The sequence below is a fragment of the Lupinus angustifolius genome, chromosome LG09, assembly GCF_001865875.1.
Source record: "Lupinus angustifolius cultivar Tanjil chromosome LG09, LupAngTanjil_v1.0, whole genome shotgun sequence".
Classification (NCBI taxonomy): domain Eukaryota; kingdom Viridiplantae; phylum Streptophyta; class Magnoliopsida; order Fabales; family Fabaceae; genus Lupinus; species Lupinus angustifolius.
Window position 1 is genome coordinate 6,614,497 of NC_032017.1, and position 11,995 is coordinate 6,626,491.

Sequence of the window (11,995 nt, forward strand, 5' to 3'; positions counted from 1 at the left end):
ATCAATAATAATTAAATATAAATATAGATAATATAATGATTATTTCGTACATTTTTTATTAGAATGATTGATAATATATAAATGTGATACTCTTATTTTATTTAAAAATTTACATGTTATTGTTTATGTATAAAAGCTATAAAAAGATGGGAAATACTCTATGAGGTATGCTCTTTATATAAAGAGTTACATATATTATATTCATCATAATATTAATTTTATATTATTTATATTTAATCATTAATTATAATAAAATATAAAATGTTATAATAAAATAGTAAATAACTCTTATATTAATCTTTTTCAAAGTTTTATACTATTAAATTATCTTTAATCATTTAATGTGTTAATTAAAAGTAATATATATTAGTTATTATTAACTTTTAAATATAAATAATAACTAATGAGACACCGGTCTAGTATTGTAAGATCATACTCGATCCCCAATGTTAAAAGTTTAATTCATATAAGTGATACTTATTAGAAGAGATAATGATGAATCCTAAAAATAATTAATTTATTACCAAAAAATATAGAAAATACTCTTAATAATACTAAAAAAATATAAATAATAAATAAACACCATTCACTAGATAGAAATGTGTATAGTAATCATAAAAACATTAAAAAACACATGAGCTTAATGTCTCATACACTGATAATTTAAATATTTATATACAGTTAGTATATCATTTACCTTTTATTTGGATTAGTTTTTTAAAATACAATAATAATTAAAAATAAATAATAAATAACATGACACTTTTAAAAACTTTTATATTATTAATGTATACATCTTTTTCTCTCAAACTAAGATAGAGGCTTAAGTTATGAGGAACGTGCGAAATGGGTAGTGGAGTGTGAAAGTAAAACAGGAGCGTCTTTCTACACTTTGGGATCATTAAAGATTAACAAAAAGTGTTATCCAATCACATTTAAAACTAATCTGTTACAACACTTAGGACCTTGTTTTCTACATTTTAGGACTTCCGAGTGCTCAACTCAAGTTTTATCTTTCTCTTTTTTACATTTAGTGTTACCATCTATATATATATTTATTATATATATGCATAAAGTATTTTCTCATATCATTATATAATTTATCATATAAATATCTTATTTTTTATATATTATATTTATAAATATATAATTAAAATTAAAAATTTGTTAAATATTCATTCATACACACTTCACGTATGGGTATTCATAAATAATACAAGTTTAAAATGAAATAATACCACTTGCACTCATTCCATCCTATTGTCATCTCTATAGACACCATTAGTAGTTTTATGAATGGTGAGATAGACAAGATAGTATTAACATCAACACTAACATAACATTTTTTTTTGAATTAATGTCAACTTGGTTCTTAAAAAATTAAGTAAAAAACAATCCCCAATTAAAATTGAGAAAAAAAAGTATGTAGTAATAATATAAGAGTTTAAGGAATTACTATTTAGTTTTTGGAAGTAATAAAATGATCTAATGGTTAAGGTATATGAGTTTAAGGAATGAAGTGAATAAAATAGTGAATTCGAGTTTCAAACATAGTAAATTTAAGAAAAATGTTTGATGATTATGGGTAAAGTGAAAGAGATTGAGAGTTCAAGGCTCGTTCATAATGATTACTAACATACTAACATTTGTCAATAAAAAATCATTTATTTTTAATCATTATTGATCTTGAAAAAAATAATATAAATAAATGTTTGATGATATTGAGCGTTAATAAAACTTTATACCGACAATACATACATATTACGCTCGTTAATACGGATGACAATGAGGTTGGTGGTCCAAGTAGTGGATTACCTTGACTCACTCAGTTGCTTCATTTTTTGACCTAGACCGCCTAGATCTGCTGCAGGTACCCGTTGGGTCTGTTACCCCGGGTCCTTGGGTACATAGCGAATCTGGGGTATCTACAAATTAAAAAATATTAAAAATAATTGCAAGTAATTTATGTAATTGTGTGTTTGTTTCTTACAATCTTATATGTTATTTAAACAATCAACGAAGGGAATTTTTTTTATAAAATATAATTTAAAGTTAATACAATTTAAATTGACTATTAAACACAACTCATTTTACTCAAACAATCATAAAAAAACAAAGTCATTACTTCAACTTTACGATGTAAATTTTTTTTAGTACTACCAAGAGTATCTCCTCACATCTTTGAGTAAGGAACTAATCTCTTTCAGAGTTCATGACTGTCCTCCCCACAAGTGTCATTATGATGTAAATTTGATTTAGTAAGAACTATTTAATTAACATAAAATTAGATTACCCATATACATTAGTAACATAACATCATATGACACTCATTAACCATATAACGTCAATTTTAATAATGCTATAATTATGGATTAACAATATAATATTACAATTATGATTAATTATAACATTACAATTATGATATTATAATTATGCTATATATATTTAGGAAAGAATAACAAGTCTGGATAATGCGGGTCTGACATTTGTGTACCTCATTATCCTAATCCAAACCCATCCAACAATGAGTATCAAAATCTCGAATCTCAACTACCAATGAGTCCAAAAACACAGACCAATACCCATTCAATATTGAGTATCAAAATCTCGAAACTCAAACCAAACCTGTGGGTATTATTTGGGAGTAGCCGTGGGTCCGGTCCATGGCCTATCCCTACTCATTAACAATTAAATTTCATTAAGAAAAAACACATAATGATGAGCCAAAAAATCTCTTAATACATACACCACTTTTTCCAACCCATTCATTCACGTATAACCCATTTTTCTCTGCTCCACACTCTAGTGTTTATCTCTTCTGCCAGATTCCTCTGCTTCTTCTTCTTCCTCCATTATCTTCTTCATCATCTCACACCACAATGTAATTTACCTTTCTATCCCATCACTTCATTCCTTTTCTCTCTTTCCCTCATAAGGTTTAGGGTTTTCATTTTCAATTTCGCTTTTCATTTATGCTTTCTCGTTCAGCGTGCTACGTGTTTGTTACAATGTGAGTTCGAAACTGAAGGAAATTTAAAATGATTAATGTTTTTTTGAATAATAATCACTCTTGTTTTATCGATTACATTCATAGCACCCACTTGCTAGTTAATTTTTACTTTGATTTTGCTCATTTTGTAGTTTTGTGATTCAACATTGTAGAAGTAGTAGTATCTAGTGGAATTCAGATATGTGATTATGAAATATGTTAATAATAATATTTTATTAGTGGGTCCTAACCTTAGGTTTTGATGATTTTTTCCCCTTCTGTTTATATAGGTATGAAATGGAAAATAGTGACTTGTTCTTCCTTTTTTTATGATTTTATTTATTTATTTGATTTTTAGTAGGTATTTTTAAATAAAAGGGATTACCAAAGATATTGGGTATTTTCTTATTGTATGTGCCCTTTGAATTTCATCATTTAACAGTGTGTGTTGCTTCTGCATTATTAACCCTCCCAAATCCTTCATTTATGATTATTGTTACAGACTTAGAGTGATTACTTAAGTGGGTCAAAAACATAATGTGATAATGCCTTCTAGTTTAGGGGGTGTTTGGGTAAACAACTTAGTCAAGTGCTTATCAGTTGAGAATTTGTGACTTTCCTGTAAGTTGTTGTTAACTCATTGCGGAAGTGTTCCTAACAAGCTTTTTTAAATAAGCTAAAAAGAGCATATAAGAAGGTGATGAGATATTTTATAAACTTTTGCCAACAGCTATTTAAGTGTTTATATGTTAAGAGATATTAAAATAAGCTCTTCTAATTGCCCTCTTATTCATTGGAAACTTTTTTTCTCTGTTTGTTCCCTAAGCATCTCAAATAACCGGAAAATTAGTTCCTGATACTGACGAATGCGTCATTCAAATTTGTCATGTAAAGGACTAACTTGATCGACATTTGAGATTTACATGGACCAAATTAAAAATTTCATTTCTCATGACCTAAATGGGGACACATTTTTTTCCAGGATACATTTGGGTATTCACTCGCATTACTTCTATCTTCAATATCTTATCTTGTAATTGTAATGGGAATCTTGAATGTATGATGCCCTTTTTAATTTTATATTCACAGAAATGGATATCTCTTAGTGCTAAGAAGTTTATCCTTTTGAGCAGAGTTTATTTAATATTTGTATCAATTTAAAATTGTAGCTCAATTTACTGGACCAATCATGCATGATAAAGGAAAAAAATCATGTCCCATATGTACCGAGGAGATGGACCTGACTGATCAGCAGCTGAAGCCATGTAAATGTGGTTATGAGGTTTGAACTTTTTTCTACTTATGAATGGATTGGTTGTAACGAAAGGTTTTGTTTCTTAATATGTTCTTGACCTCCTTGTTTTAATCCTTTGTTCTAATATCTAAGTATCTGATATTTCACTAAAGACTAATAGTGTCTTTTTATATAATAAAGTAATGCCTGTCCTGATAAACCATGTTGATTCATTCTCTGTCTTCCTCTACCTTTTCCACAGATCTGTGTCTGGTGTTGGCACCACATTATGGAAATATCTGAAAAAGATGGGGGTGGTGGTCGTTGTCCAGCCTGCCGTGCACCTTATGACAAAAAACATATTGTGGCAATGGCTGCAAACTGTCAAAGGTTATTTTGGTTGATGGGAATGCTTAATCTGTGTATTACATTTAACTATTTGGAATTGTTTTTGTTAAACTACTGTGTTTTCCTTGCTTAAGCAGATTGGTTGCTGAAATGACCTCACAGCGTAAAAAGAAAATGCAGAAGTTAAAGCCCAAATCATCCCAAGAAAAGAATCATCTTAGTGATATTAGAGTCATTCAACGAAACATGGTGTACATAATGGGGTTGCCTCTTAACATTGCAGATGAAAATGTGAGTACATCAATGCTGTGCTTTATCTCAATGTTGCTAGATGAACCTTTGATGGGCAAGTTATACTCTACATGTGGGGTTTTGTTTCATGTAAATTATGAATTTACTTTTTTTGTTGACGTCATTTTCATTTGTATTTTACCAGCTACTTCAGCAAAAGGAGTATTTTGGCAGGTACGGAAAGGTTCTGAAAGTGTCAATTTCTCGTACAGCAACTGGCTTAATCCAACATTCTGAGGACAATTACTTTTGTGTGTAAGTTGCTACCACCCTATTCTGTTTCAAATATAAAATTATAGTTTCTATTTCACTTAATCCACTTTTTTGTTTTTACTGTTTTGCGTGTCTATAGGTTTCATCATCTTCTTTTCTAGGTTCGGAAACCATTTCTGTAGGCCGCCATTTATATGTAAAGACTCTAGCTGTATTTCTTGAAATATATTTATTATTTTTAGGTACGTTACTTACTCGAAAGAGGCGGAAGCTATTCGATGTATTCAATCAGTGCATTGCTTTGTTTTAGAAGGCAGATGTTTGAGGTAAGAACATGCCACTTAAGTTGAACTGTCAGGCCTGCATGATCATGCGATGATGGGTGTTTGCATTTGCAGGGCTTGCTATGGAACCACAAAGTATTGCCATGCATGGTTGAGAAATTTGGTAAATAATTTTAAGCTGAAGTTATGAATGATTTGTTATACACTACTATTCTTTGCGCTATTATATTAGTTATCTTGCTGCTCCAGCCTTGCCGCAATAGAGATTGCATGTATCTGCATGATTATGGTTCTCAAGAAGATAGCTTTACCAAAGATGACCTAGCATTAGCACTAGCAAGGTATGCTTTGGTTTTCTACTCAAGTACACCCCTATCTCTCCACTTCTAAATTTTGACTGTACTATGTCTTGCATGCACCTCTATTGGCTGACTTCTGTACATCATTTATTCATTTGCAAGTAATACCTAAAGCTTAAATATCTAGTTATTTTAGTTCTTTGGTGTTGGGTGTATGTGCCTGCTAGTAGATGATTGTTTTCAGTATTCTTTTCTTATGAGTTTAGTATACATATCAGATGGGCGATATCTTGGATGCTTTTATTTTTATTGTTCTCCCTAGTTTTCATTATTTTCTTACCCATGTACCTGACGTGTCTTGAATTCTTGAGCTTTAAGTTCATTCCGTATAATCTCTTTATTTGTTTTGAATTGACTTCTCCATCTTGCTTGTTAATACTTACACTAGTTTTCACTATCCATCTATTCTTTCTTTTTGTGCTTGGGAGTCATATCATATTTGATTATAATGTTGTTGTATGATTTGGATGTTAAAGGAGTAGAGTCCATCAGATTGTCGGTGCTACACATAATTTGAATTGGCGTGTGGGAAATGTTTTGCCTCCCCCAGAAGATGATTGTAGGCACATGTCACCGGCCTCTAAGGTGGCTTGCAAAAGTTCTTCAGATGTAAGTTCCATGCACATCATATGTTTCTATATTCTTCAACTTCTTCACCAAATATGTCTTTTTGTTCATTATTAGACAGTCAGCTAACATATTTTATTAACCCCAAGTGTCTTTTTTCATAACAGAAAACTGCCAGTGAGAGCCATACTAAAGTATCCTGTTCAGGTGGACCTATGAGTTCTGTAGCAGCCTCTGCTGTGCCGTCTTGGTAATTAATTTACAGATTGGCCAAACTCTACTCTGTTTTTTGTGTTGCGCAGGTGCTGACATTTCCAGTATGTTGTAATAGGGCTATGCGTGTGTCTGGATCTCTTCCACCAGTTTCAAGTCCATCATGTTCTGATAATTTGGCCAATAGGAAAGTTGGAGCATCTAATGGTCCAGAGGTCCCTGTCTCAGTAGTGAATAGCACTGAAAGGTCTATACTTAATACAAGAACAGAGAAAGATGAAAATAGCTCTCAAGTGCATTCTGGTGGCGTGTTCATACCTTCAGAGATGAACAAGCATAACATTGGTGGAAATTCTCAAACATATAAGTCAGATGTTGACAAAGAAGTTATTGAAGAGAAACTTCTTTCTCCTGTGTTGTCTAGCCGTGAAGATTCTCTTGGACCTCTCGTGGGCAATGATGAAGACATGGTAGCACCCGCTGTGAGCACAAGCTTCACAAAGCTCTCCAAACAACAATGCGATTTCAATACTGGCAAAGCCATTAGTCTTAATTCTAATGGGGATGTACAAGGCTTGTGTTCGGAGTTATCATCAATTAGCATGCATGGTCATCTTGAAGATTCATATTCTATTCCCGGTTCAGACAAATTGCACTTTACTCGTAACTCAATGGATTCATCTATAAGGCAGCATTTGCAGCAAGATGATCATTATTCTAATGAAGATTCAACCACACCAGCTTTGTGGGAAGATATCATTGTGGATGATATGCTAAACTTAGATCACAAACAACCGAAGTTCTGCAAGGGCATCAATAATCTACCAGCAGGGTCCTGTTCACCTGGTCTGCCTCAGAATGTAGACCAATCTTCAAGCCATCATATCTGGGAGCAAGATCAACTTCGTCACGAGCACCATTTGGGCAAACCTTTTGATTCATTTAATCAACATTTGGAGAGAGGATCTGGGAAACATGTGGAGAGCAAAAATAATGTTAATATGGTTGCTTCAGACGTTGGAGAGAGCAGCATTATATCTAATATTTTGTCTTTAGAATTGGATGCATGTGAAGATTCATTAGTTAAGTTGTTGGCTGAAAGTGAAGAACCATGCAGGCCCATTAAAACACAAACTTTGTTGAAAGTCCAAGACAAGAACCAGTCAAGCTTCGCCTTTGCCAGACAAGATGATTTCATGAACGAGGCATCTGATTTGGAGCAAACGTTTGGGATTACTAGGCATGCTTCTAACGGGAACTTTGCATCAAATGGTTTAATGGGAAACGAGGATAATCTTGCTGCGAAGTACAAATATGTACCGTCAAGCAATTCTGCACCTGATAAGTTTATTGGGAGTAAGTTGTCTGTGCCATTTAAACTTTCAGTACTAAGTGCTCCCCCTTTTTGTGTCTATGTGGGCTTATTTCTTGTTGGGTGTTCTTATTTACTATGTCGTACTTGCTGTTATTTTACTTTGACATTCATGAAGTAGTCCTTTAAGTTCGTTTAATGCTCTCTTTATTTTTCTAATTGTCGGGCTTGCAGAACTATGATATTTGAGCACTTGTACTTAATGTGTGGTTATTTTTTGGTGGTTGCAGATATTGGCTCACAAGTTGAATTAGTAAAGCATGCATTAATAGTTGATTCTTCATTTAATATATATTTTCCCCTTTGGGGATTGTTATTCTTCATTTATTTATTTAATGTTATTTTGGGGTGCTATTTGTCGGTTCATTCCATCATGTTCAGACAATCTTGCACATAAGTGCTCCTTACGCTCCATCAAATAAAAACAATTTAAAACCTACTAACATGACATTGTTGCATTGCTGATAAGTTTGATGAAACTGATATTTATTCCTTTATTTTTGTTATAATTGTTATTATCACTTTATCAGTACCAAAAGCTCATGCTTCTAGCCCGCCGGGATTTTCAATGTCCAGCAGAATACCTCCTCCTGGCTTTTCATCTGGGAGAGTAACACATGATTATAATACTCCTGGTGTGTCTCTCTATGGTTAAAGATTTATCCATTTTGTTTTTCCCTTGTATTTCCCATTCTAACTATCTTGACTGCATTGTACTTGTCATAAAACTTTATCTGCAGCTAAACATCCGCAACAATATGGTCTTCCCTCTGGAAATATTGGCAGGACAGGAAATGGTCAATTTAATAATGATGCTGTGATAATGGAAGCTTTTCGTACGGGGATGCTGGCAGAAAGGCTAAATAATGGTACATCCTTTAACATGAGGCAAAGTTTACTTCCTCCGTACAGTCCCGCTGAACAAGATGCTGCTAGACTTATGCTGTTAATGCAACAATCCATACCTTCACAGAATTTAAGACTTCCAGATCTTGCTGACAATAGATTTTCTCTTCAAAATGATGCTTATAGTTCAAGGTTTCTCGACCAATTTCAACCAAACAATCATTCAATTTACGAACACTTACATTCTCAGCCGTTCAGCAGTAATGTTTTCACATCAAGTAGTCAACCTACTTGGCATGATACCAATAGATTTAGTGGCCTCCCTATTCCACAAGTATTGGATAATCAGAGAATGGGATTTAACAACTTCATGCCTAGTAATTATGAGAATATCAAGTTCTGAGGACCTGCATCCACTGATCTACCAGAAAAGAATTCACAATGGTGATTTTATTTCAGCTGTAATGCATCCTTAAATGTAAGTAACACCTTTACTAAAAATTTCAAGATCTCTTGATTCGGCTGGATTTGATTTTGTTTTTGGCTAGGCCGTGCGAGATTTCTTTGAAACCTGCATTATATCCGTTTAGAATTTGGGTACCCTTGATTTTATTGCAGCTTTGCAATCAAAATGGACAATTGTAAATGCCAACAGCTCTTAGTTGCTTTTTGACCTTACTAGTCTGAGTTTCACCACATTATGTGAGTTTATGTTGGTGAGGCTTGTATTTACATTTAACATACATATTAGGGTGATGCAGTAGCAATAGCAATAGTAAGGGGCTACAAATTCATGCCAAATTATTTAGTTGGGCTAGCATGAATTTCATCCAATAATAAGAAATCTGTTGAACAGAGATTATGTGTCAATCTCTATAAACTATGATAAATAGCTAAGATGATAAAACCCGAAGAGAAAAATATGTATGCACTGATTGTGTAAGAGTTTTTTATAATGTCAGTGTATCATCCACCATTTATAAGCAATACAAATAAATGATGAATGATATATTGATTGTGTATAAATCTAGACAGGAAGTGCATAGATAATACACTCAATCGATGAGTATTGCAGTGTTATACATTGTTTGGCAGCAGACAAATCCTGCATGGTGAAGCCATAAAGTGACACTTGTACTAAATACAGCACTGAACTTAATTGACTAACAAGATCTAACACACTTGATAAATAACTATCCCGGTAATAATTTGATAGTTGTAGTATGTATGGAGATGATTTTTCTGAATAAAGATTTGTCTCCAACTTTGGCACATAAAAAACGGTTAAAAATGGCTGTACCGAAGAAAAAATTTATAACCTAATATTGGGTTAACTTAAAAGGGCAAGGCATGTGAATATGTTTCAAAATTAGGGTTCTAATTTTGTGCAAAATTTCTTAAGTTTCTACTACTTTTAAGCTACCCACCAAAAATGGGAGCACACTTCATGCTTTATTCTTTATATGATTTATTTGATTCATGCCCTTGTCTAAAAATTGTGTGGTCTCAATTAAAATAATTGCATGATCATCTGACATCTAGCACACACATCACATGAGAATTGCATGCATGCTTAGGCTAGTTTATTTTAAAATAATATGAAAAACATAAAATAAAGATAAAAATTGACACAATAAAATTCAATAGATAATTACCAAAAAAATGATAATACATCAAATTTATTCTAGCATGTAAAAAACTTTGAGGCATTTTACCATGATTTATGAAGTAGCATGACCCTTCTTTTCACTATTCCCTCCTCATTCACTCTAGCCCCTCTTACAAACATCTTTTTGCATTGCATTAGTAGACTCCTCCATACAAAAATTGTAATAACAATATACAATTAGATAATTAAAATTAAAAGTTATTTAATAGTCATATAGTCACTTAAAAAAGTAAAATATTTTATCTTAGAATCTTAACCATTCAAATAAAATCGAATCTTAATTTGTCTCAATAATTATTTCATGCATATAATGTGATTAGTGTTTACGTTCATTTCTATTAAGTAATGTAAAAACCCAATGGTTATAAGTGTGAATCACTATACTTTACAACCACTGAATCAAAACAAACAATATGCAGAAGTTGAAGCGTGAAAGATAAGTTGGTAGTTTCAGTGATGCTACTATAGTGCAACTGCTTCACTTATATTAGTGATTCACTAATTTGACAATCCAAGAGCTATGTTTGCCTTCAAAGAGGGATGAGAGGAGAAAGAGAAGTTCCGTTGCTCCACACCAATGAAAATGAAGCAAAAATAATATTAATAATGAATGTGTAAAATTTTTAATTGATGGTACAAAATATCGTATGAGATAAGATTTGTGATAACAAATATCTGTTCCATAGATATTAACGAGAAATAGAAAGAGAATTCCTCATGACATGACATACACATGCATGCATGCAGGGTTCGTTCAATGATCCAACAACAACCTTAATAAACCAAATGGACACGACAGGAACCTTGTAACACCAACTTAAACCTATGCTTCATTCAACTCACTCTTCAACCTTACCATGTTTCTGGTGGATGCATGCATGCAATATACTGAAAGCATGCACCAAGCTTCAAAGTGACATTAAAGTTGTAACTTTTGCATGGGCACACCAATCAAAATCTTATAATAATGCTGCTGGAAACTTTAATTTATTGTTACATTAGTGACCATACTTTGATTCATTGTTGTTAGAGCTTAAGTTAACCTAACTCGTGTTTAGTATTGTAAAGTAAGTCTTATATTGCTTACCTTATTGTCCCATAAATGATTTAAATATTTGTTGAACAGTTCTTCTTATTGCCAGGGGAGGATCTTCCCTAGGACAGGTGGGGGCAGTTGCCCCCCCCTCAAATATTTCAAAAAATTATTATAGATATATTTTTTGGTATATTTCAACATTCAACAACAAAACTTAAATATAAGAGTGTAAAATTTATGCATGCGTATTATTAGTATAAATATTTATACACATTCACTATATCATTCAATTAGATTACATTTTTTAAAGAGTTAATGAGATTAGATATGAATGGTAGATGATGAAGTGACAATATATAAAATTTATACGTTGTCAGTGCATACATTTTTCTCTCAAAGAACAATACATTTTATTGGACAAGAAAAAAATCAATATTCTCTTCAAAACTCTCATCCTCTATCAAGCTTTACTCTCTTTAGTATCACATGACACATTCCTCTCCCATATCTAGGATATAACTTCATATACTCTCCAACTCAAACCCATTTTTTCATCTTAAAAATGTCATATTTA

General features: G+C 32.3%; 1 protein-coding gene across 1 annotated transcript; it reads left to right on the forward strand.

Moving 5' to 3' along the window:
• On the forward strand, positions 2,744 to 9,447 carry LOC109357177 (CCR4-NOT transcription complex subunit 4-like). Its single transcript, XM_019600955.1, has 13 exons — positions 2,744 to 2,881; positions 4,159 to 4,271; positions 4,486 to 4,613; positions 4,709 to 4,862; positions 5,008 to 5,117; positions 5,318 to 5,401; positions 5,474 to 5,522; positions 5,609 to 5,700; positions 6,195 to 6,327; positions 6,453 to 6,535; positions 6,617 to 7,854; positions 8,401 to 8,505; positions 8,611 to 9,447. The coding sequence occupies exons 2-13, from the start codon at positions 4,179 to 4,181 to the stop codon at positions 9,117 to 9,119; spliced, it is 2,778 nt and encodes a 925-aa protein (XP_019456500.1). The 5' UTR covers positions 2,744 to 2,881; positions 4,159 to 4,178; the 3' UTR covers positions 9,120 to 9,447.